General features: G+C 46.8%; 1 protein-coding gene across 1 annotated transcript in view; it reads left to right on the forward strand.

Moving 5' to 3' along the window:
• Nucleotides 1-18,104, forward strand: part of LOC100999752 (putative thiamine transporter SLC35F3) — a 107,826-nt gene extending 89,722 nt beyond the window's left edge. Inside the window, exons 3-7 of the mRNA XM_009197368.4 lie at nt 2,407-2,626; nt 9,899-10,024; nt 12,049-12,241; nt 13,686-13,775; nt 16,626-18,104. Of these exons, the coding sequence (XP_009195632.2) occupies nt 2,407-2,626; nt 9,899-10,024; nt 12,049-12,241; nt 13,686-13,775; nt 16,626-16,861 (865 nt within the window). The 3' untranslated portion in view covers nt 16,862-18,104. The remainder of the gene's footprint in view (nt 1-2,406; nt 2,627-9,898; nt 10,025-12,048; nt 12,242-13,685; nt 13,776-16,625) is intronic.
• The last annotated feature ends 3,585 nt before the right edge of the window (nt 18,105-21,689 follow it).

Genomic DNA, 21,689 nt, shown 5'->3' on the forward strand with positions numbered 1-21,689 from the left:
CACCAACCTATGCTGTGATCTCCTGGCCATGATGCCTTAAAGGGCCAGCAGGACTCTGCCAGGCCTCAGAGTCTCACCTTTTTCATCTCCAGGATGGGATCCCCACTCCCTTCCCATTTCTAGCAACTTGGGCCATCAATACCAAGCCATGTCTGTGCCCTACCTCCCTTATCCATCCCACCTACAACAATCAGGCTTTGGAGGAGTCAGATATGGATTTTCAGAGAGGAAGGAGGTTGTCCAGTCAGCCTTGGATGGCCCCTTCCAGAACATGAATTATTTTTCATGACAGTGAGCCAGCTGGAAATTGGAAATTCTACTTGTGTGATGTTCTTCTCTTAGAAAGGGAAACCTCTAAGTATAGTGGAGATAGGATGGCATTAGTGGCCAGAAAGAATATTTGTATTTTATTTTGGTCATACTGAATGGACCAGCATCACTTTGTAGCCACCATAATCACAAACATAAAGGAAGCCATCATTCACGGTCACTGCCCCTGGGGGAACAGAGTCTTCTGCAAACAGGGGCTTGGGAAAACCCCATAGAAAATGTAGCTGGAATACTGTATGAAAAAATACGTGGCAAAAAGAAATATCAGCCTCTCAGTTAGATGAGGGTTGCAGCTATATAAAGCCAAAATGGAATCAATTCAGTTGAATCGGTCTCGTGATAAATTTAGTGATGTGAATGTTTTACCTGGCCCCGGTTTGTTCAGAAGCAACATAGGACTCTGTGTGCAGAGAAAGGTGGCCAAACTGCACCAGACTCTACAAAACGGTAAGTGTGTTTCTCCTCTCTCAGTATCCTGGGCTCTCATGCCTTTCTCTAAGGAGTTTTCTTGTTCGTGCTATGGACATCCCATAGTTGAGTCATGAACAAAGACAGATTTCCTTCTAGATTGATAGGAAGAATAGACAGTAAAATTAAATTTAAAATCTTACCCAATCCCCTTTGACTCTTGTTTTTAATTTTCCTCCATTTTCTCTGCATTTTAATATTAAGTGGCACAGAACAGAGCTATTCCCCCAACCTAGTGCCTTTGCTTTGTTCTAGAGATGTCTTTTCTTTTGCTCTCGTGGCAGTTCTTTTGGGACTGAGTCTATTTCTAGATCACTAGCAGGCTGACTCCCTTCCTAGCTGGCAGGCCATCCCCAGCTGTGGCAGTGCTGCACCACGTCCATGAGCCTGGACAGGGACTTCCTCAGAGCAGTGCCTCCTCTCTCGTCCATCTCCTTGCCTGGCTCATCGGGCCCAACCCAGCAATGATCTTCACTCCCTGACAGTCAAGGAAACAGGCAGCTGTCGACCAAGCCTTCTCAGTGGCCTCTCTCCACACCCGAGCCCCCCACGGCCTCCTCTACTTCCTTCTTCTGCATGTGGAAGACTGGCTTTAATTTTCTTAAAGATTTTTTGAACTATCTGTGATCCTTCCCCCTAGACTCTAGAATGGCATCAAAAGACTTTCTTCTACAGATGTTTCCTCATCTCATTCCCACGTTAGACTCTGAACTTTTGGATCTGCTTATTCTTCCTGTGCTAGATAGTCTCTTAGAGAAGTGGGACTTCCACATGGTGGAATAAGTACCCAAAAAATGGCCTCAGGGAGAAAATAGGTCGCGAGTTAACACTATTCGTATCATAGCCAAAAGGTATTAGATATGCCCAAGAAGTGACTGCCCCTGCCTGATCACAAAGGTAATTCCAATTGAGGGCAACATTTTTTAAAAGTTGTTTCAATGTGTTCTCTTAGACCAAGCTTGTCCAACCCCTGTCCCGCAGGCCACATGTGGTCCAGGCTGGCTTTGAATGAGGCCCAACACGAATTTGTAAACTTTCTTAAAACATTATGAGATTTTTTTGTGTGTGATTTCTTTTAGTAGCTCATCACCTATCGTTAGTGCTAGTGTAGTTTATATGTGGCCTAAGACAATTCTTCTTCTAATGTGACCCAGAAAAGCCAAAAGATTAGACACCCTGTCTTAGAGTATCCATCCTCCTCCATTACCATCCTTCCCCCACAACAATGCCCACCCCAATAGAAAGGTGTAGTGAACCCCTTCTCCTACTCAACAAGTAACAGAATCCCTCAGTCAATCACCATAGAATTAGGCCTTCGAGTCAGATAGCGCCAACATTACCTTCTGTATAGAACCATAAATTCTAAGCTTAACATAAACAGAAGGAAGAATCTGTGACATCAGATCACTGTGCAACATTTGTTTCAGTGGACTAAAGCAGTAGGTTGAAGGGCTTTAATAGAAAAATGTTTATTAAAAATAATAATTTTAAAACCCTGCCCCTTCCTATATTTGCTTAAAAAAAAAAAAAAAAAAACTTGGTATAGGAAATAAATGATCTGTCTGAACCCAGGAAAATAATAACAATGCCTCTCTTTCCTTGTTTTAGGGAATGCTGTCGATTTTTTGGAGACAATGGCTTGACTTTGAAGGTGTTTTTTACCAAGGCAGCACCCTTTGGTGTTCTTTGGACACTCACAAACTACCTGTACTTACATGCAATAAAGAAAATAAACACTACGGATGTCTCCGTGTTGTTCTGCTGCAACAAAGCTTTTGTGTTCTTGCTCTCATGGATCGTTCTCAGGGACAGATTCATGGGAGTGAGGGTAAGTTCCTTATTATCTGTCTTCCTCCCTCACTCAGTCATGTCAACCAAAACCTGCCCATCGGCTTGCTTAGCTCCATGTGCTGGACCATGAGCATAAGCTGCTGACCACTTTCCTTCTGATTTGCAGCAGAAAATGAGCCCAGCAGAGGGCCCGGTTCTTGGTGTGCCTTGCCAACCTTCTTGCTTGCAAACCATACTAGACAAGCATTCATTAAAGCACCTTTCATTTCAAGCATTTCAACAAGCATTCCCTAAAGTGTGTGCCAGTCGGGGACCCAGCCTGGGAATGGCGATATGCTCCGCTCTCTGCGTGCTCACCCAGTCTCTCATGGGCGGCTTTCCCGGCTGCAGTGCGTGGCATGACCGTGCCCTGCAGCCTGGAGCTTTCTGCTAACACTGCCACTCTCGGGTGAGGATGTGCGTGAAACCCGAAGGATCCTTCCGCATCCATGCATGCATGCAGTCTTGGCCCTTTGCCTGGGCCGTGTGTACACAGCCAGAGTGGGCCAGACACACTCACACTGAGTCCCAACTGTGAAGGGCCAGCCTCACTTCTAACCAATGACCAAGGGAGAGTGAAATTATATCCCTTGAATTACCTCTCATTTTACAACCGAGACTCAGTCAATTACATTAGAAGCTAGTCAAAGTTAGCTCATCGGATTTCATAACAGCTGTATGAAATAGGACACGTGCACTATCAAATATCAGCTGAAATACAGAGCTATTCCCCCGAATAGAAGAAACAGGAGACGTTTCGCACCCGGCAGAACACTAGTGACTTCTGACTGGCTCCCTCTTGTGGCCAGGAGCTGCCACTGACCCGTCATCACCTTGCTGCAAACTAGCGCCGAGAGCATTTGGCCAGGCCACTAGTTCTTTTGCAGTTAGTGTACAGCTTCCCCCTTCAGCCACAAAGCTAAGAGCCGGTTTGAGGGGCAGTCCCATGAAAGCAAGCCCTGCTGGCCACCAGTGCAGGGCCCTCTACTTCCGGCCTTCCCTCCCTGTCCTGGGAACAATGACATCACCCTAATGGTGCATTCACACCCACCTAAGTTACCCAAACAGCAGTGGGGACATGAGTCAACTTCTGAGTTATATTTTTAGCTTCCAGTAGGGGGAAAATTTGTTTTGAGGCTTAATGTTAATTTTGGAAGAAAAACTCACTCTCTGTGCCACCAGAAAAGCTTTCAGCAAATAAATGATCTGATGCATCTCTGCAAGAAATGCAGATACTTCTCACAGCGAGCCACCCAGCAGCCTGCCTGCCTCGATGCTGAAGCCTTGAATGTCCTGGGTCCCCCTGCCACCCACCCATGTCCTTCCTGACTTTATTTTGATGTAAAGAGCCAGGAGAATTTATGGAAATTTTTGGCATGACTCAGATGTCCCTAGAAAATTCCAAATGAGACCCTGTTCCTGGAAGAGAAGCTTCAAGGTTAATTCTACATCTAGCAGAAGAAACCCATTTTTTTTTTTTTTTTGAGATTAAGAGAAGGAGGTGTGAAAAACTTGAAAAGTACTCCTAAATTCATAGAAAGCAATATGATGCTTCCAGATCTATATTGCTATACATGGATAAGACCCCTCCAACCCCCCACCCAACAATCATCCTCGGAATATGGCACATTCTGGCCATGCTGGCCACTTGATTGGTTTGGTCTGTTGCTGATCACTGTGTACTGAGCCAAGTTTTGTGTTGAAGGCCTTTGGTACTAGACTGACACTGAATGAAGCTCCCAGGAGCCAGTGTCAGTGATGGCATTGATGGCATTCTGTAACTTGCAAAGCACTGTGCAGTTGTGAGTCTCTCTAATAACCCTTATTCCTCTTGGAAGTGCATGACCAGTCATCTAAGAGCTTCCTGCCACAGGTTGTGTTGGAGCGCCCTTTTCTCTTCTTCAGGAGTTCAGAGAGCTAGCAAAATCCATCAGGAGACACTGCCACGTGCCAAAGGGACTGAAAGATTCTCCTTGATAAACAGATGGAGATTTAGTTCCAAGATAATATCTAGCTGGTGCATGGGACCGCTCAGACTTCACTCAGACCTGGGTTGGCTAGCACTGTCTGTTAGGTAATTTCCAAAGACTGAAAAGAATTAACGTGGTTCTCCATCCTGGAGGGCTGAGCATATGAGCTTCAGAGCCAAGCAGACATAAAAACCATGTCAAAGGCACAGCCTTATGTTTGTGGAATTGGCTGCTAAGGAGACTTGTGTTATTAAGGCAATTACTCAAACCACAAGGGCCATGGTTCCTGGAAAACATCCATAAGTCTAGGTCATGTGCGCAGATCCAGAAGGAAGCAAACGTGTCTTATCATGCTGGGGAGATTCCTGGCCACGTACGGTATGAGAGGGTGAGAAGCCATTGGAGTGTCTGTTTGGAAGGAGCCAAGCTGGCTCCTTGTGTTGCCATCTGACTCTGCTTAGGTGTGCTTTCTATATGTTCCCTGCTTCTCTAGGTCAGGATTCTAGCTCAGCAATGGAGATGTCCTAGGCTAGAGTTAATGACAAGGTCACAGATCTTGGCTCCACTCTTATAAGCTGTTTGGACCTTGAGCAAACTAGTAAATGTCCCTGACCCTCTGTTAAATGGAGAGAATATTACTACTCATCTTAGAAAACAGTTGTGAGAATAAGATGATGCATGCCTCGCACATAAAACTCAATAAGTGGTATCTTTTCTCAATGGCATTATTCTTATTATTCCTTCTCAATTGGAGGAGGTTGATGGATCAGCCCAATTCTCTTGTTGGTGGATAAACATTTAGAGAGGCAGTTTAATGTAGCAAAAGCAAGAGTAGGATGAGAGCAGGTAGAACCCTGGGTGTACACTGCCCATCAGCTGTGACTAGGCTGAGTGAGACCACCCACAGCCTCTATGTCAAGGAAAATGGGAGGTGAGAGTCTCCGATTGTTCAGGGCTGTTCGGGACCACCCATCACAGTGAGGGTCTTTAAACCAGGAAGGCAGGGGAAGGAGCCAGAAGGTGAGCTGAGAGGTCACCCGTGGGGTCCTCAAACCCTAGGGGCACATTCCTGGGGATCATGGACCTTTTTCCAAGATCAGTTCCCATCTCAATCAGATTCCAGCTGATGTTTCCAATAATCAAAATGTTTACAGTGTTTCAAAAGGAGCCATCCATTCCCGAACAGTATCTGGTATCTGGTTCTGACTCCCTTCTGTGTGGGGGGCTGCCCTCTGCAACCTGAGCCCAGCACGGGGAAAGATACAGTGGACAGGCAATGGTGGAGCTCACAGCCCAGGCGACTTTCTACTCTCAGATGTAGAAGGGGTGGACTAGAGGATCCCCCCAGTTCCCTCCAAACTCCAGTATTCCTTGAGTCAATGAGAGCAGGCCAGGAGCTGAGAGGGAAAGAGTTGGGGGAAGGATGATTAAAAATCAATCCATTTTTCCCTTTTGTAAAATCGCCTGAAGCTGTGCAAATCTAAAAAGCTTCCAAATGGGGTTATGTTTGGCAGAGACCATGCAGCCCGCCATGTTTTGTTGTTTGCTGTTTTTTAGGCTTTTTTGTTTGTTTGTTTGTTTGCTTGCTTGTTTGTTTTGCAGAGACAGGATCTCACTCCGTCACCCAGGCTGGATTGCAGTGGTGCTATCATAGCTCACTGCAACCTCAGCCTTCTGGGCTCAAGTGATCCTTTCACCTCAACCTCCTGAGTAGCTGGTAGTACAGGGGCATGCCACCGTGCCCAGCTAATTTTTTGTATATTTTGTAGAGACAGAACCTCACCATGTTGCCCAGGCTGGTCTCGAACTCATGGGTCCAAGCAATCTGCCTGCCTCAGCCTCCCAAAGCACTGAGATTACAGGTGTGAGCCACTGCTCCAGGCCTTGCCACCTTTTAGCAAGACTAAGCAGGAGGAGCCCTAGTCTGAACGGTGATTAGACCTCACCTAGGGCACCACCAACCCTCCTCTCTCCTCTTTAAGGCTCAAGGGTTTCCCTTGCCTTCCCATTCAGCCCCCCAGGGAGCAGGGAGCAGAACTGTCATGGAGATGAGTGGTGTGTCTGTGACTCATGCCTGGGTGCGTGGGACTCAGACCTGGAGCTCTGGCAGCCGGGCAGGTTATGACAGTGGGTCACCACGCTGGGTGAGGACATGAAGACGCTACGCAGCAACCCCCGGCCTGTGTTCCTTCCTTACCTCCAGCTAACTGTTCCCTAGACAAAGCAGACAAAGCAGAGATGGTGGTTCTTACCCATCTCGGTCTTGGGCCACCGTGACCCATCAGGCTTTGTTTTAGGATTGTTCTGTGGGGAACACTGAGGGCCGGGGGGACAGGAAAGTGTAAGGAAAGAGAGGCATGGGGAGGTCAGGGAAGCTCTGATGTCATGATTCCAAACCCACCCTCAGCACCTGTCCAGGGGCCCCGGTAGGGAGAAGATGTACGTGGAGCACATGGAACCACAGGGCGGACTTGACTGGCCTTCCTAGAGAGTTTGTTTTAGTGCAGGAAATGGGCAAGAAAATATTTTCACATGAAAACCAAGAAACTCAGATGTGTTAGGGTGTCAAATGTAACATATGCACATACTTTTTAAAAGATAGAACTGGAAACTTAACAGGAATTCCAGGCATCAGGAAGGAATCTTGAGCTCTGCTCCCAAAGGCACAGGGCACGTTCCAACCCTGCTGCACCCCACAGCGTATTGAGAGTGAGGCAGGAGCCCCAGTTCACATCCCAGCACATGGGGCCGGTCGTTGCGGGGCTGCTGATGTCTGGAGAGTGGAAGGTCCACAGCCAGGGCTGTCAACACTGTGCCTTGTTGGTGGGACCCCCAGGAGAAGGCTGGGAGGTGTGGAGGAGGAGATCAGAGTCCCCTACCTGTCTGTCAGAATGAACTGATGGAGTGGCACGGGCTCCTCTGATGTTTATCTCAACAGACCAAAAGGTCAATGGCCAACCATGCTCTCATTTCCTACCTCCTTGTCCCTTCACCCAGCTTAGCCACACAGTGCAGCCCAGGCAGAAGCTTTTAGCTGTTTATTATTTAATCAATAGAGAAGAGAGGAAGAGGTTGGAAATCTGCCCTTCAAGTCTTCAGAAAAAATCACCCCTCACTGTCCTTCATTTCTTCCAACTTCAGCCATAAGCCTGGAAAGGCTCAATAAAAAGTAGCTCCAGGCCAGGTGCGGTGGCTCACGTCTGTAATCCCAGCACTTTGGAAAGCCAAGGTGTGTGGATAACCTGAGGTCAGGAGTCCGAGACCAGCCTGGTTAACATGGTGAAACCCCATCTCTACTAAAAATATAAAATTTAGCCAGGTGTGGTGGCAGGCGCCTGTAGTCCCAGCTACTCCGGAGGCTGAGGCAGGAAAATCACTTGAACCCTGGAGGCATAGGTTGCAGTGAGCCGAGATAGTGCCATTGCACTCCAGCCTGGACGACAGAGCAAGAATCTGTCTCAAAACAAAACAAAACAAAAGAAACAAACAAAGGGTATCTCCAGAGGGGAGATGCACCAAGCTTCTGGAATTGGGCCATTTTCTTCTCTCCATTCCTTTCTCCTGTCTTTTCACTGGGAGTCCTCTGATGCCTGCCCCGGTTGGCATGTTGCTGGCAACACCCTTGCATTACATGTGTTCTCTGGAGCAGAAACCAACCCTTTCCCCACCTGCTTTCTCACTTTTCCCTTTTTTATTTTCCTGTGGGGAAAAATTCCCTTATGGTATTGCTATCTCTGTTTCTTTCCCTTAATGAACACTTTTACACAGTACATGTAGCATTTGAATATGAAATGTAGGCATATATCTGATGCAAAGCGGTGTGGCGGACTGCAAGTGAATTCCCATACCAGAAAGAACACGCAGACAGATTGGGTCAGGGAGTTCTCTCGTACACGATAACCACCTGCTCTCTCAATGCCTCCGCGTTAAGGGTGGATACAGCATTGTATAGAAATATAGCGTATGAGGTATACGCTAAGAGAAGTACGTAACTCAGACATACTGCGTGAGATTAAGCCCCGTTATGTTTCACTAACCTAAACATCTTATGTTTTAACTACGAAGGCAACCTCAATTTGAATCTAACAGTAAGTTGGCAGTACTTCCCATGTGAATCATGCGTTCCTGTATATATATGTAATTATCAACTTTGCAGTCAGGCAGACCTGAAATCTGACTCTGCTCTTCCACATACCAGCTGTGTGGGTTTGGCAAGCTTTGTGAGCCTAGTTTTCATGTCTACAAAATGAGGTGAATGACAATATCTACTGTGGTACAAAATGAGAACATACATAGAAACATACCTGCTATGACCACTCAGTTAACCTTAGCTATTTGATATTGTTTTAGACAGCTGGAGTTGATTTTGAATGATTCATAAGAGGGATAAAATTCTCAGTAAATCCAGAAGTGGAAACTTCTCCTGCACACATTTGTTCTACTGACTGCAACCCCCTCTCCACCTCCCACCTGGTGACATTTCTGCAGCTTCATGGCTACCTCAGATCAGTCCTTGTATTGATTCTCTGTGCTGGTGCATTTTCCCCTTTGAGGAATATTGTCCCAGATGGTTTATCTCCTATTTACTCTGGCAATTTCACTTTGCACAAGAGTAATGTGTACATCTCCATGAGGCCTCCGTCCCATCTGAGAAGTCAGTATCAGGACAATAACAGGACTGAAGGGAGCCTTGGTGGGTAGGGTGGAGGAGCCTACGGCCACAGAGGAAAGGAACTGCACCTCCAAGGTTAGGACATTGTTTGTAGCCTTGATTGGCAGGTGACATTCTGTCAGGCCCCACTGCTGGGGTAGAAAATGGGGACAAGATCTTCTGTCCTCATAGTGGCTTCCCTGTTGAGATATGAAATACATAAAAGCAAGGTCACAGGAGGTACTTTCAGAAGGCTGGGAAAGAACTCAGGTCATCTCCGGGGGCTGCCTAGGGATTATCTGCCAGGCCTTGTCATGACCATTAAATAACCTGCCACTGCAACCATGACCACCTCCTTCTCGGGTCCCTAAGAACCGCAGTGACTGGCCACCACCTTGCCACCCATTCCTTGCTGCCAGCAGTTTCCGTTCTTTGGCCAAGCCAAGCTTTGCTAAGTGCCCTAAGCAGCAACAAAAATTTAGACAAGAGTCAGCCTTTGCCTGTTGCTCCCCAAGGAGGAACAAAAAGGAGACACCATTTTCCCCTCACGTGGCCGAACCCCACGTGCATTTCCGGGTCTTTGGCGCTTGCGTGGCCCCTCCGACTCCATCCGGACTTCCCTGACCAGCATTTTCTTCCATCCGTCCAGATTGTGGCCGCCATCCTCGCCATCGCTGGCATTGTGATGATGACCTACGCTGATGGCTTCCACAGCCACTCCGTCATCGGCATCGCACTGGTGGTGGCCTCAGCATCCATGTCTGCCCTCTACAAGGTATGCGCGGGGAGCGAACCCTCTCAGCTGGCTGGGCTCTCCTCAGCCAGCACAGCCGGCTTTAGATGGCTGGTCCTTTACTTTTCAAGAGCTTCTGATGATACTTGTGCTTCAGGACAGGCAGCTCTAAATAGCTGGAGTCAACTGTGCAACAGGCAGACAGAGACTTCAGTCAAGGGCAAGGGGGAGGTGTACCACTGCTCTTGGCTTTGGCTCTCTGGGCCTTTCTATCTGTAGCCACATCGTTGCAGCATCTGAGATAAAATGAGTGGTGCCCATCCGCACAGGCACAATCAGATTCCTGACGTCACTGATGGCAGCCAACAAGCTCAGTGTTTGCTCAGATCATTTGCCACCCTATGGGGTGGGAAGACTTGAATATCTGGTGCAGCTTTGTCATGTAAATCTTTGCCCACACAGTTTTTGCAGCCTCCACTGCTCGCTATGAATCCATATGCATTTCTAGTACTGCCTTGAAGGCTAAATAAATAAAAGTACAACAGCTGTAATATGGGGATAATAAAGTATTTTGATGAAATGTTGGGAACCATGGGAAAGCACTTGCCAACTTCAGGTCTAGAGGAAACAAATTTTTATTCCCGCACTCAGGTCCCTTTCTCTGTTCACCTCCTACTTTATCAAGTCTCCTGGCTACTCTCCCCCCTCACTTCCCTTCTCCTCCTCTCTCCTTCTCCTAAGATCCATTGTAGAGAATGCAAATATTTTCAGGACTCCAAGTTGGAGAACTGACCTAGAAGATTCAACGAGAAATGAGATTTTAGTTTTGAGACTTATCAGCCCTTTGTGGATGCAGACAATAGGACCGATATAATTTAAGTACTGTAGAGAGTCATAAGAAAAGACATTCTTTCCCCCAGCTCTGTGAGTACCATGTGTTCTGGTTTTGGGCAAGTGAAATAACTCAGCCTTATCCTTTATCACCTCCCTGCCCTCACCTCCCACAGAGGAAGACACACATGTCATTTTCTTTCTCTGAACACCTCTCACTGAGGAGATGCGATTATCAAGCACCACTCTGAGACTCTAGCAACCGTCCAAATGCAGAAGATATTAGAAGGCTACATACACTCTGCTAGACTCAAATCGCTGTGGCCTAATGAGGAGCAAAACAACAGGGAGAAACACAATCCACAATGAACACAATATTCTGATTCAGATTCCCATCTCCAACTCCTCTACCACCTGCAACTTGTCCATGGGGCCTCCTAGGTGAGAGGCTGAAAGCCATTTACTTCCCCGTCCATACTTCTTGCACATTTTTTAGGAAATACATGAATGAGTTGGGAAGTGGCTGAACAAAGAGAAAGCAGGAAAAGTAAGAGAGACAACGATGCGGAGACTCAAATTAGACCACAGCTCACTCAGCACAGGAGCTGCCCTGGGGCCACCTGCATCTCTCAGTTCAGCTCCTGGCCACTCCCATCACATTTGCCCTCTCCTCCTGGCCTTCCAAACCCCTGAAATGATGTGCAAAAAAGAACAGGTGCAAGAAAATAAAAGTTTGGTGCATTCCACTAAAACCCATGCCATTTCTGGAATGGACATGGTGGGATGGAGCAGATATGAGCAAAATCCCTCCACCCTTGATTTACAGAAAATGTCTTTGCAGCCAGAGCACTCTTTCTTGGGAGCAATGGTTTCAACCTGCTTATACAGGGTCAAGGATCCCTTCTAGGGGTCTCTGAGAGGATGTGTAATCATGGCAGATGTTTTTGAGTGATGTAGTGTCAGGAACACAACACAGACAAATCAAACCTAGTATGAAAACCCATGACTCCCAAAGATGCTTTCTCTATAACCAAAGAGCAACTCTCCTCTGCCATGTCACTGGGATTTGAATATGTGTGCAAATGAACACAGGTCAAACCCCATGGAATTCGCCTGAAATCTGGTTTCCATCCTGCAGTGCAACCCCAGCGTTGTGGAGTGAACTCTGCTTCACTTACATCATGTTGGGGTCTGAGGTGAGCCTTCACCCCGTCCTCCTCTGCTTTCTCCTACAGGTTTTGTTCAAGCTCCTCCTGGGCAGTGCTAAGTTTGGAGAAGCCGCCTTATTTTTGTCCATCTTGGGTGTGTTTAACATCCTCTTCATCACCTGCATTCCTATTATCCTCTACTTTACCAAAGTGGAATACTGGAGCTCTTTTGATGACATTCCATGGGGAAATCTTTGTGGATTTTCAGTTCTCTTATTGAGTAAGTGGTGACCAGCTGTCCAGAATTCCCAGAAAGCAATCACCAGCAGAGGACCCTTAGGAGACATGTTCCCTGAAGGCAGAAAACAGTGCTCATTGCTATTCTTTAGTTCTCACCGGTTTTTAAGATATTTCTGTTTCACAAAGTAGTCTTTGAAATGATGACATTGGATTCAAATTCCAGAACCAGTATCAATGTAGTAGTCACAGTGGTCACTGCTGCTCTGAATAATGAACTAATAGCCCAGTGTGTTGCATGTTACCTACTAAGCATAGTACAGCAAGGAGCTGGTAAATTAACACCTGCAGAGCTCTTAAAACATTGCCTGATAAGGGCCAGGCGCGGTGGCTCATGCCTGTAATCCCAGCACTTTGGGAGGCCGAGGCGGGCAGATCACAACATCAGGAGATTGTGACCATCCTGGCTAACACGGTGAAACCCCATCTCTACTAAAAATACAAAAACTTAGCTGAGCATGGTGGCGGGCGCCTGTAGTCCCAGCTACTCGGGAGGCTGAGGCAGGAGAATGGCGTGAACCTGGGAGGCGGAGCTTGCAGTGAGCCGAGATCACGCCACTGCACTCCAGCCTGGGGGACAGAGCAAGACTTCATCTTAAAAAAAAAAAAAAAAAAAAAAAATTGCCTGATAAGTGTCAATGTTCAATAAATACTATAGAATACCATAGATTATCATTATTATTAATGCCATCATATCATTGTCTCCATTACTTGATATAAGTCTAGAGCTAGGCAGGAATGCAACCAAGGAGGTGACTTATCCAATTTCCATCTAAAAACACAGCCAGGCACAATGGCTCATGCCTATAATCCCAGCACTTTGGGAGGCCAAGGCGGGAGGATCGCTTGAGCCCAGGAGTTCAAGAACAGCCTGGGAAACATGATGAGACCTCATCTCCAATAAACATTTAAAAATTAGCCAGGTGCAGTGGTGTGCATCTGTAGTGCCAGCTACTCAAGAGGCTAAAGGGGGAGGATCACTTGAGCAGAGGGGTTGAGGCTGCAGTGAGCTGTGATTGCACCACAGTGTGCTACACTCCAGCCTGGGTGATAGTGCAAGACCGTGCCTCACCAAAAAAAAAAAAAAAAAAAAAAAAAATTCCCAGAGCTCCTGTTCATTGCCAGCAGCAGAGAAAAGCAAAACTGGTGAGATGGTCCCAGTCACCTTCTCAATGGTTACCATTTCCAAACTTATTTCCCTTCTTCAAAATCAGGGAAGAGAGGGGCTGAGTACTCAGAGTGTCTGCTCCTGGTCCCAAGTCCTGGAACCCCCAGAGGAACTCTGAGTTCACTGAATCAGAGCAAAGGGTCATTGTAACTCCTATGACTCCAGCCCCATCAGCGAAACCTGGGTCAGATAGGCCAGCAGGGAGGTAAAGTACAGAGCAGTCGTGAATAACACTCGTTATTTACATTCTTTATTTCAGCATTCAATATTGTATTAAATTTTGGAATTGCTGTTACATATCCCACTCTGATGTCTCTTGGAATCGTCCTCAGCGTACCTGTGAATGCAGGTAACTCTATGCGGCTTTCTATATCTGCACATAAGCACACACACTCAGTCACCTACTCACACACACACATACACACATTCATACATACACACTCACACATGCACACACATACACACTCATGCATACACACACACTCATACACACACATACTCTCACATACATACTTACATGTATTCTTGCTGTGTCTCCTATAGAATGCGTGTTTAACCATCTGCCAAAAATAAATAAATAAATAAAAGCATTTAGGTGAAATGTTAATAGTCATTATATATGCAATATTTTCTCCATAATGGGCTGATTTTCACATACCACTTCAAGATACAGTAAGTCTAAAGCCATCTGGATCTAACTGGTATGGGGAGCAGAAATGAATCTCATCAGCATTATTTAAAAATGTAGGCAATTATGTAGCAGAAAAAAATGTAACTTTTGCAGGTAACTTTCTGGGGGAGAAAATTTGCTCAAGGCATGAGGTAGATTCACGCTGACAAGCCGAAGAAGCATGAACGTGATTTTCCCTGACCTCCAGGAAGACAGGGAGGGAACGTCCTTTGCCCAGGAACTCGGGACCGCCCTTTGTTTTCCCCTGGGGACTTGTTGCCAAGGCACACACAGTTGACAGCTCTTTCAGAAGCTTGTCTTCACCTGCCCCTCACCACCTTCCTTTTCCTGGCTCACACGGATGGGAATTTTGGATTTTCTTCCCAGAACCTCCTAGCCTCACACCTGACCTCCCTAGGCATCCTTCTCTCAGCGAGAAAAGGGCTGTGAATCTGTCCTCCCCAGAACACTCACTCCTTTGTCCCTGGCACAGCTTCCTCCAAAGCCACCTCCCAAATCCTGCCACTTCCAGGCCATTAAAAGATCACCGCCACCCCCAACCCCAAGGGAATGGCAAACCCTTATCCTGTTCAATGTGGTGGTGAATATGCCTGCAGGCACCCCAGTTTCCCAAGCCTTTCCCCATGTTTCCCACCGCTCCCATTCCACAGGCCCTGGACCTCTCTGCCCCACCACAGCCCAGACTCCTCTGGAAGGACTGCCTCACAGCGGCGGCAGTACCAGGCCTAGGGGAGGCGTCAGGAGACAGGGCTCGGGCCCAGCACCACCACAGCCCACCTGGAGATCTGTGGTCCCAACTCATCTGCTCTCTGAGCCTTAGCTTGCCTCCCCTGCAAATGAGAAATCATACCTACCCTTGCTACCTCGGTTGATGTGACAACCAGATGAAATAATCAATGAGACAGCATTTCAAAATGCAGAAAGCACCTGAGCTCCTAGACAGCTGGTAAAAAAGGAAAATGGTCCAGACACTGCAGGCTTCTGAAAAATCTCTTGTCACCATTCTCCCCCTACATTCTTTGCATCTTTAGTTTGTAGTCACACCGTGTTCCTGTCTCCAGAAGGCATGTTCCAGTTGTCTTGTATAGAAACTTACTTTGAGTGTACAATATGGCCAGGTGTTTGAGGGATTAATTAAAATAATTTTTCATTACTTACCTGCAACATAAAAGGTTTAATGATGAGTCCGAAAAAGGAATCCCAGGCCACTCTTGATTGGAAGCGAGAAGCCGGGGAACCTGCTGCGTATCTCACTTGTCAAAGCAGAGTCATTGCCCAGCTTTTGGGTTCTCCCTGACATCTGCTCACAGGACTGGCTGGTTCGTTCTCCTTATCTGCTGAATTAACAGAATGTTTAACCAATATTAAAAACTGAAATATGGACCAGGCACGGGAGCTCACGCCTGAAATCCTAGCACTTTGGGAGGCCAAGGTGGGACGATCGCTTGAGCCCAGGAGTTCTACACCAGCCTGAGCAACATGACAAAACCCCATCTCTACAAAACAATAATAATAATAATAATAATAATAATAATAACAAAAATTAGCCAAGCGTGGTGGCACCTATAGTCCCAGCTACTCAGGAGGCTGGATGGGAGGATCACTAGAGCCCGGGAGGTAGAGGTTGCAGTGAGCCCTGATCACACCACTGCACTCTAGCTTGCATGACAGAGTGAGACACTGTCTCAAAAAAAAAAAAAAAAAATACAGTTGGCCCTTGAACAATGTAGAAAGAGTGGGGGCACCAACCCCTGAATAGTTGAAAATCCACATACAACTGTCAGTTCCCCAAAAACTTAACTACTAATGGGGTACTATTGAGCAGAAGCCTCACTGATGAAAAACAGTTGATTCACATATATCGTGTGTGTTATTTGTATGATATATTGTACTCTTACAATAAAGCTGAAGAAAAGAAAATGTTATTAGGAAAATCATAAGAAAGAGAAAGTCTATTTGCTACCCGTTAAGTGGAAGTGGGCCATCATAAAGGGCTTCATCTTCACGGTCGTCTTCACATTGAGTAGGCTGAGGAGGAGAAGGAAGAGGAGGGGCTGGTCTTTCTGTCTTGGTGTGGCAGAGGTGGAAGAAAATGTACATATAAGTGGATCTGTACAGTTCAAACCCATGTTGTTCAAGGGTCAAATATGTGTGTGTGTGTGTAATATCTATCTCTCTCTATCTCTCTCTCTCTCTCTCTCATCTCCTCAATTGCCCTTCATTCACTTTTTTAAATCACATATATCAATGTTTGAACTACCAAGTCAGTTTTGGGAGGTGACATACAAATGCAAGGCCTCATACCAGAGAGGTTTTATAAAGTTAAGGGTGATTTACGAGAGGTAACCCCAGCCCACCTGGAACAAAATCATACTGAGGAGAATCCTATGGTCCAGGCAAGACCACAACACTGCCAGGCAGAGGAGGATGCCCCCAGGCCCTGCCCGCTCTCCGGGGACATGCCCCCAGCCCTGCAGCTGGGTAACCTCCATGCTCTGTCTCCCACAGTGATTGATCACTACACCAGTCAGATTGTCTTCAATGGGGTCCGGGTCATCGCCATCATCATCATCGGCCTGGGTTTTCTCCTCCTGCTCCTGCCAGAGGAGTGGGATGTGTGGTTGATCAAGCTGCTCACCCGCCTCAAAGTGAGGAAGAAGGAGGAGCCTGCAGAGGGCGCTGCCGACCTGAGCTCAGGACCTCAGAGCAAGAACAGAAGAGCCCGCCCTTCCTTCGCCCGCTAACACCACTCCTCTAGAACTCGGTGGTAATGACTGGGAGGTCTATTCCTGCCGGGAGGAACCTCAGTTGGGTAAGGTGTACATACCTGTACAGTTTTGGTCATCTGCGGTAAGTTCTATGGTATTTATTGGCATGTCCAATTTGCTTGCACTTTTCCACATCAGACCTTCCACTAAAGGGTACCAATTCAATACAAAAGAGAAAAGAAGAACCTCTCAGTGCTTTTCCAACGAATGTAAAGTGGGTTTAAAAGATCCCTGCATAGATCGTTTTGGATGGCTGACGTTCTTGACAAGTCAGGGCAAGTGTTTAGAATCTTAGCAACTGAACATGACATTGTACACTGTGATTATTTTTCAGCTATGGTAGGTCATATTTTGTTTTATACCAGAGCTGTACTCTTAATTTTAAGGAGTTTCAATGAACCAAAAGATAACTGTCAATTTATTTGGATGGATGGATGGAGGGATGGAAGAAGGGAGGGAAGGATGTCTGGGATGTGAAGAGGCAAGGCAGAAATGGATGATGAACATCAAAAACTATCAGAGGACAGGTCTGTGCCAGGTACCAGGAAGGACAAGATAAGTCCAAGCCCCGGCTGGCCTGCTCTCATGTGTCTGTGTAAGATCGTGCAAGAGAAATCACAGTGCCTTCTACAGAATTTTCGTCTTTACCTATGTGAAGCGAGGTGACGTGATACGTCACTGGCGCCGTCTTATAATTTAGATGTAAAAATCTTTAGAAACAAATAAAACTCTCTATATATGTGTATGTCTGTGTACAAAAATGACAGAGCTGATGGCCAGTGTATACGGAGTGTGGCCCAGGGTGTACAATACCCATATAAGGTACCTTGTGCAGGAGGGGAATTGCTGGCTGCTTTTACTTCCTGACCAAGACTGAAAAATTATTTACTGAAATCTGTAAACCTTTTTATGAAACTTTTAAGCACCAGGCTGTTTACTTACACAATTTAGGTCTGCCAGAAAATTCTATCTGTGATAGATCTGTAAAGAGGGTCAGGGGTTAGAGTTTACTATTTTTGAAGTTTACATTGTTACATATGAAATGGAAACATTATTTTGAAATGTTGTCATAACCCAATGGTGCATTCTGTAACCATGGAGTCTTTTGTTTCCTGGGGGAAAGGGGCATTCATGACCTGAAGTTTTTAGCAAATTATTATTCTCAGTTTCCATTACCTGTTTGGCCAAACAGATTAATAAAATATTTGAAAAAGAAGCATTCAGTGCTGTCTTGGTGGCCATTCTTTCCCACTGCACCAGTCCCGAAGCAGTCCTCCCCACGTTCTGGCTTTTTCTCAACTGCACCTGCCCCTAAGAACCTTCAAGGTGGGTAAGCCAGCCCATCTGCCTCAAGGGAAGGAGACTGTAATGTCGATAGAATTGACTTTTGCAAAAATGAAATGCAGAAGCATCCCCAAAGCCTCACAGAAGCTCTAAGTCCTGGGGCAGCCTCTCCCTCCCCTCCTTCTCCCTGTTCCTCTCCCTCTCCCTCAAGGTACCTGCCCTCTGCTCAGCCCTGCCTGTGGCTTCCTTCTCACTTTTTCTTCTGAACAGGATCCGCAGCTCAGTTTACACTGGTCTCTAAGTGCCGCCCAGAGCGGCAGCCCCAGTCCAGTCTTCCAGCTCAGCCCCTACAGCCGCCAGCCTGCCTCGGGCATCCTAACCTAATGCTGGCTTTTTGGATAATTTGATTGATCCACTTCAGTAACATTATGCAGCTGTTCCAAGCAGCTGCTATGCCGGGGGCTATGAGAGCCAGTGGGTCTCATTCTAGGGCTACAGAGGGCCAACTCTAGGAAGGGGTGTGAGCCAAGGGGAAGTGAGAGCCTTTTTCGTACACCTCATCCCATCACCCACACCTAGAGCATCTATACTCCATGCACCACACGGACCACTTGACACATGGACTCTAAACCTGGAGAATCTTGTTATCCAGAGCAGAGAGCTCCCCTACCCAGTGTGTCCAAGCATGTCTGGGAGTGGGCAGCTGGGGCAGCAGGATGCTGGGCTAGTCACCTCCACCACCCTGTTGAGGCTCCAAATCCCAGGGAGACAAACAGATATTTCCTTTGTAAGCCTGAACATGAAAAAGTGGGAAAGCCCTGCCTTAAGGTAGGTTTATCTTATTCTCCCGTTGGGCAAAAATGATCATGAAAACCCAAAGGAGTTGAGACCATGGACTCAAAGGGCTACGTGCACACCCACATTCGCGGCAACACTCTTCACAACAACCAAAGGTGGAAGCGACCCACGTGCCCATTGACAGATGAATGGATAAAGAAAATGTGGCACAGCCATACAGTGGAATACTATTCCACTTTAAAACGAAAGAAAATCTGAGCCAGGTGTAGTGGCTCACACCCGTAATCCCAGCACTTTGGGAGGTGGAGGCAGGAGGGTCCCTTGAAGCCAAGAGTTCAAGACCAGCATGGGCAGCATAGTGAGGCCCTCTCTTTACAAAAATAAAAACTCAAAAATTAGCTGGGCATGGTGGTGCATGCCTGTACCCCTGGTTATTCGAGAGACTGAGGCAAGACGATCCTTTGAGCCCAAGCGTTGGAGGCTGCAATGAGCTTTGATCACACCACTGCACTCCAGCCTGGGCAACAAAGCAAGACCCTGTCTCAAAAAAGAAGAAGGAGGAGGAGGAGGAGGAGGGAGAGGAGGGAGAGGAGGAGGAGGAGCAGGAGGAGGAGGAGGAGGAAATTCTGACACATGCTACAATATGTTGAACCTTGAAGACATTATGCTGTGTGAAATAAGCCAGTTACGAAAGGACAAATACTGTCTGATTCCACTTATATGAGACTCCTGGAGTAGTCAAACTCATAGAGACGGAAGCAGAATGCTGGTTGCCAGTGGCTGGGGAGAGGGTAAATGGAGAGTTATTGTTTAGTGGGCGTATAGTTTCAGTTTGCAAAGATGAAAAAAACCTGGTAGCGATTGTTGAACAATGTGAACGTACTTAATGCCACAGAACTGTACGCTTAAAAAGTTTAAACGGTAAATTTTATGGCACATGCATTTCATCGAAATGTTTAAAGGGACTATGAAGGGTAACTTGTATGAAATAAAATGGTTAGAACTCTCTTGTGGTCCTTTGGATACATTCTAAACCTGAGTTGGGGTGTGGGGAGGGGTGGGTTCAGAGATTTCTTTCCAGAAAGAAAAGAGCCACAACCACAACACCTGCACTCCCCACCGCGCCGGAACGTTTCCAGCACGGGGATGCGCTGCCGCAAACCTAGAAGGCACCCAGAAGCAGAAAATTCTAGATAAGAGTTCCTGCCGATGGAACAGCGGGGCGGCTCGGAGATGCAGGATCCCTCCCTGCTCAGCTGGGGAACTGTCTGCCCTCTAGAGGCGAGTTTGGGTAGCAATTAAAGAATGTTTCTCTTTGGGCTCCTTTAAAAAGGGAAAGTAAAGCCAAGATGGAAGGTATGAGAGAGCAGACCGGGTCTTCCCGAAGTCTGCTGCTGATGAAAGGGGCAAAAAGCGCTGGGAAGTCTCTGCTCTCTCCTTTCTTTCAGAATGTGATCGTTTGGAGCCCGAGGGCATGAAGTGACCGGCTGGCCGCCTTGCCACACCAAGTCAGAGCCGTTCCTAAGAACCCACACCTGCTGTGCAGACCCTGAGCTCCTGCTCTTCTTGGGCCTTCAAGGATAAAGAGAGGTAGGCAGGAGGAATTCATGGCCAGAGACTTACCGCCCCATGGAACAGATGTGTTTCTAAATCTAGCCGAGGTTGCATAACATGGAATTCTTTATCTTCAATTTTGAAAACAAATGGTTTATCCTAAAATTAGAATGTGGTGGTGGTTGCACCATTCTGTGAATATACTAAAACTCAATCAACTGTATAATTAGATGAGTGAATTTTATGATGTGTGAATTATATCTCAATAAAGCAGTTTAATAAATAAATGGTTGCCCCATTAGATTTTTTTTTTTTTTTTTTTTTTTAAGAGAGAGGGTCTCACTGTCACCTAGGCTGGAGTGCAGTGGCACTATCTAGGCTTGCTGCAGCCTCAACCTCCTGAGCTCAGGCAATCTGCCTGCCTCAGCCTCCCAAGTAGGTGGAGCCACGGGCATGAGCCACCACACCTGGCTAATTTTTTTATTTTTTGTAGAGACAGGGTCTTGCTATGTCGCCCAGGCTGGTCTCAAACTCCTGCACTCAAGTGATCTTCCTCCTTGGCCTCCCAAAGCTCTGGGATCACAGGTATGAGCCACGGAGCCCAGCCTCCACAAAATGATTTAAAATTTCTTTATGAAAACCTCATAAGCAGAGAGGACATTTGTTGAGTTGTTTGTATTCTTGACTGCCCAGCACCTGATCCCTGTTTGAAATAGCACCTTGCTCTTGCTGTGGAAGCTGAAGGGAAAAAACAGAATCTCTATTTCGGATCCTCCCACAGCACAGGAGAGGCGAGGAGGGTGTGAACTGGAGCTGGCTCTGAAGCAAGATGCCAGACCCCAAAGAACAGCCGAGAAGGTGGTGCTGACTGGCCAGCTCCTGAGGGCCCTGCGGGGCCTCTGGCCTCTTCCCACCGTAAAGGACTATGGTTCCTGCCCTTTTGCAAACAGATCCTTTGAACTCACAAAGTCCCAATGGGCCTTCCAATCAATTCTCTTTTGCTGGAGACAGCAGGACACCATTTCTGTTGATTGAGTCCAAGAACTCTGAACAATATATGTGAGAGAGCTGGGATGTTCAAAGAAAAGCTGAACATTTGTTTATTTGAGGTTTGTTTATTTGTGTGTTTTAACTTTCTGGTACGCTTCTTGAAACTGGGCTTATTATG

Source organism: Papio anubis, chromosome 1 (genome assembly GCF_008728515.1).
Source record: "Papio anubis isolate 15944 chromosome 1, Panubis1.0, whole genome shotgun sequence".
Taxonomy (NCBI): Eukaryota; Metazoa; Chordata; class Mammalia; order Primates; family Cercopithecidae; genus Papio; species Papio anubis.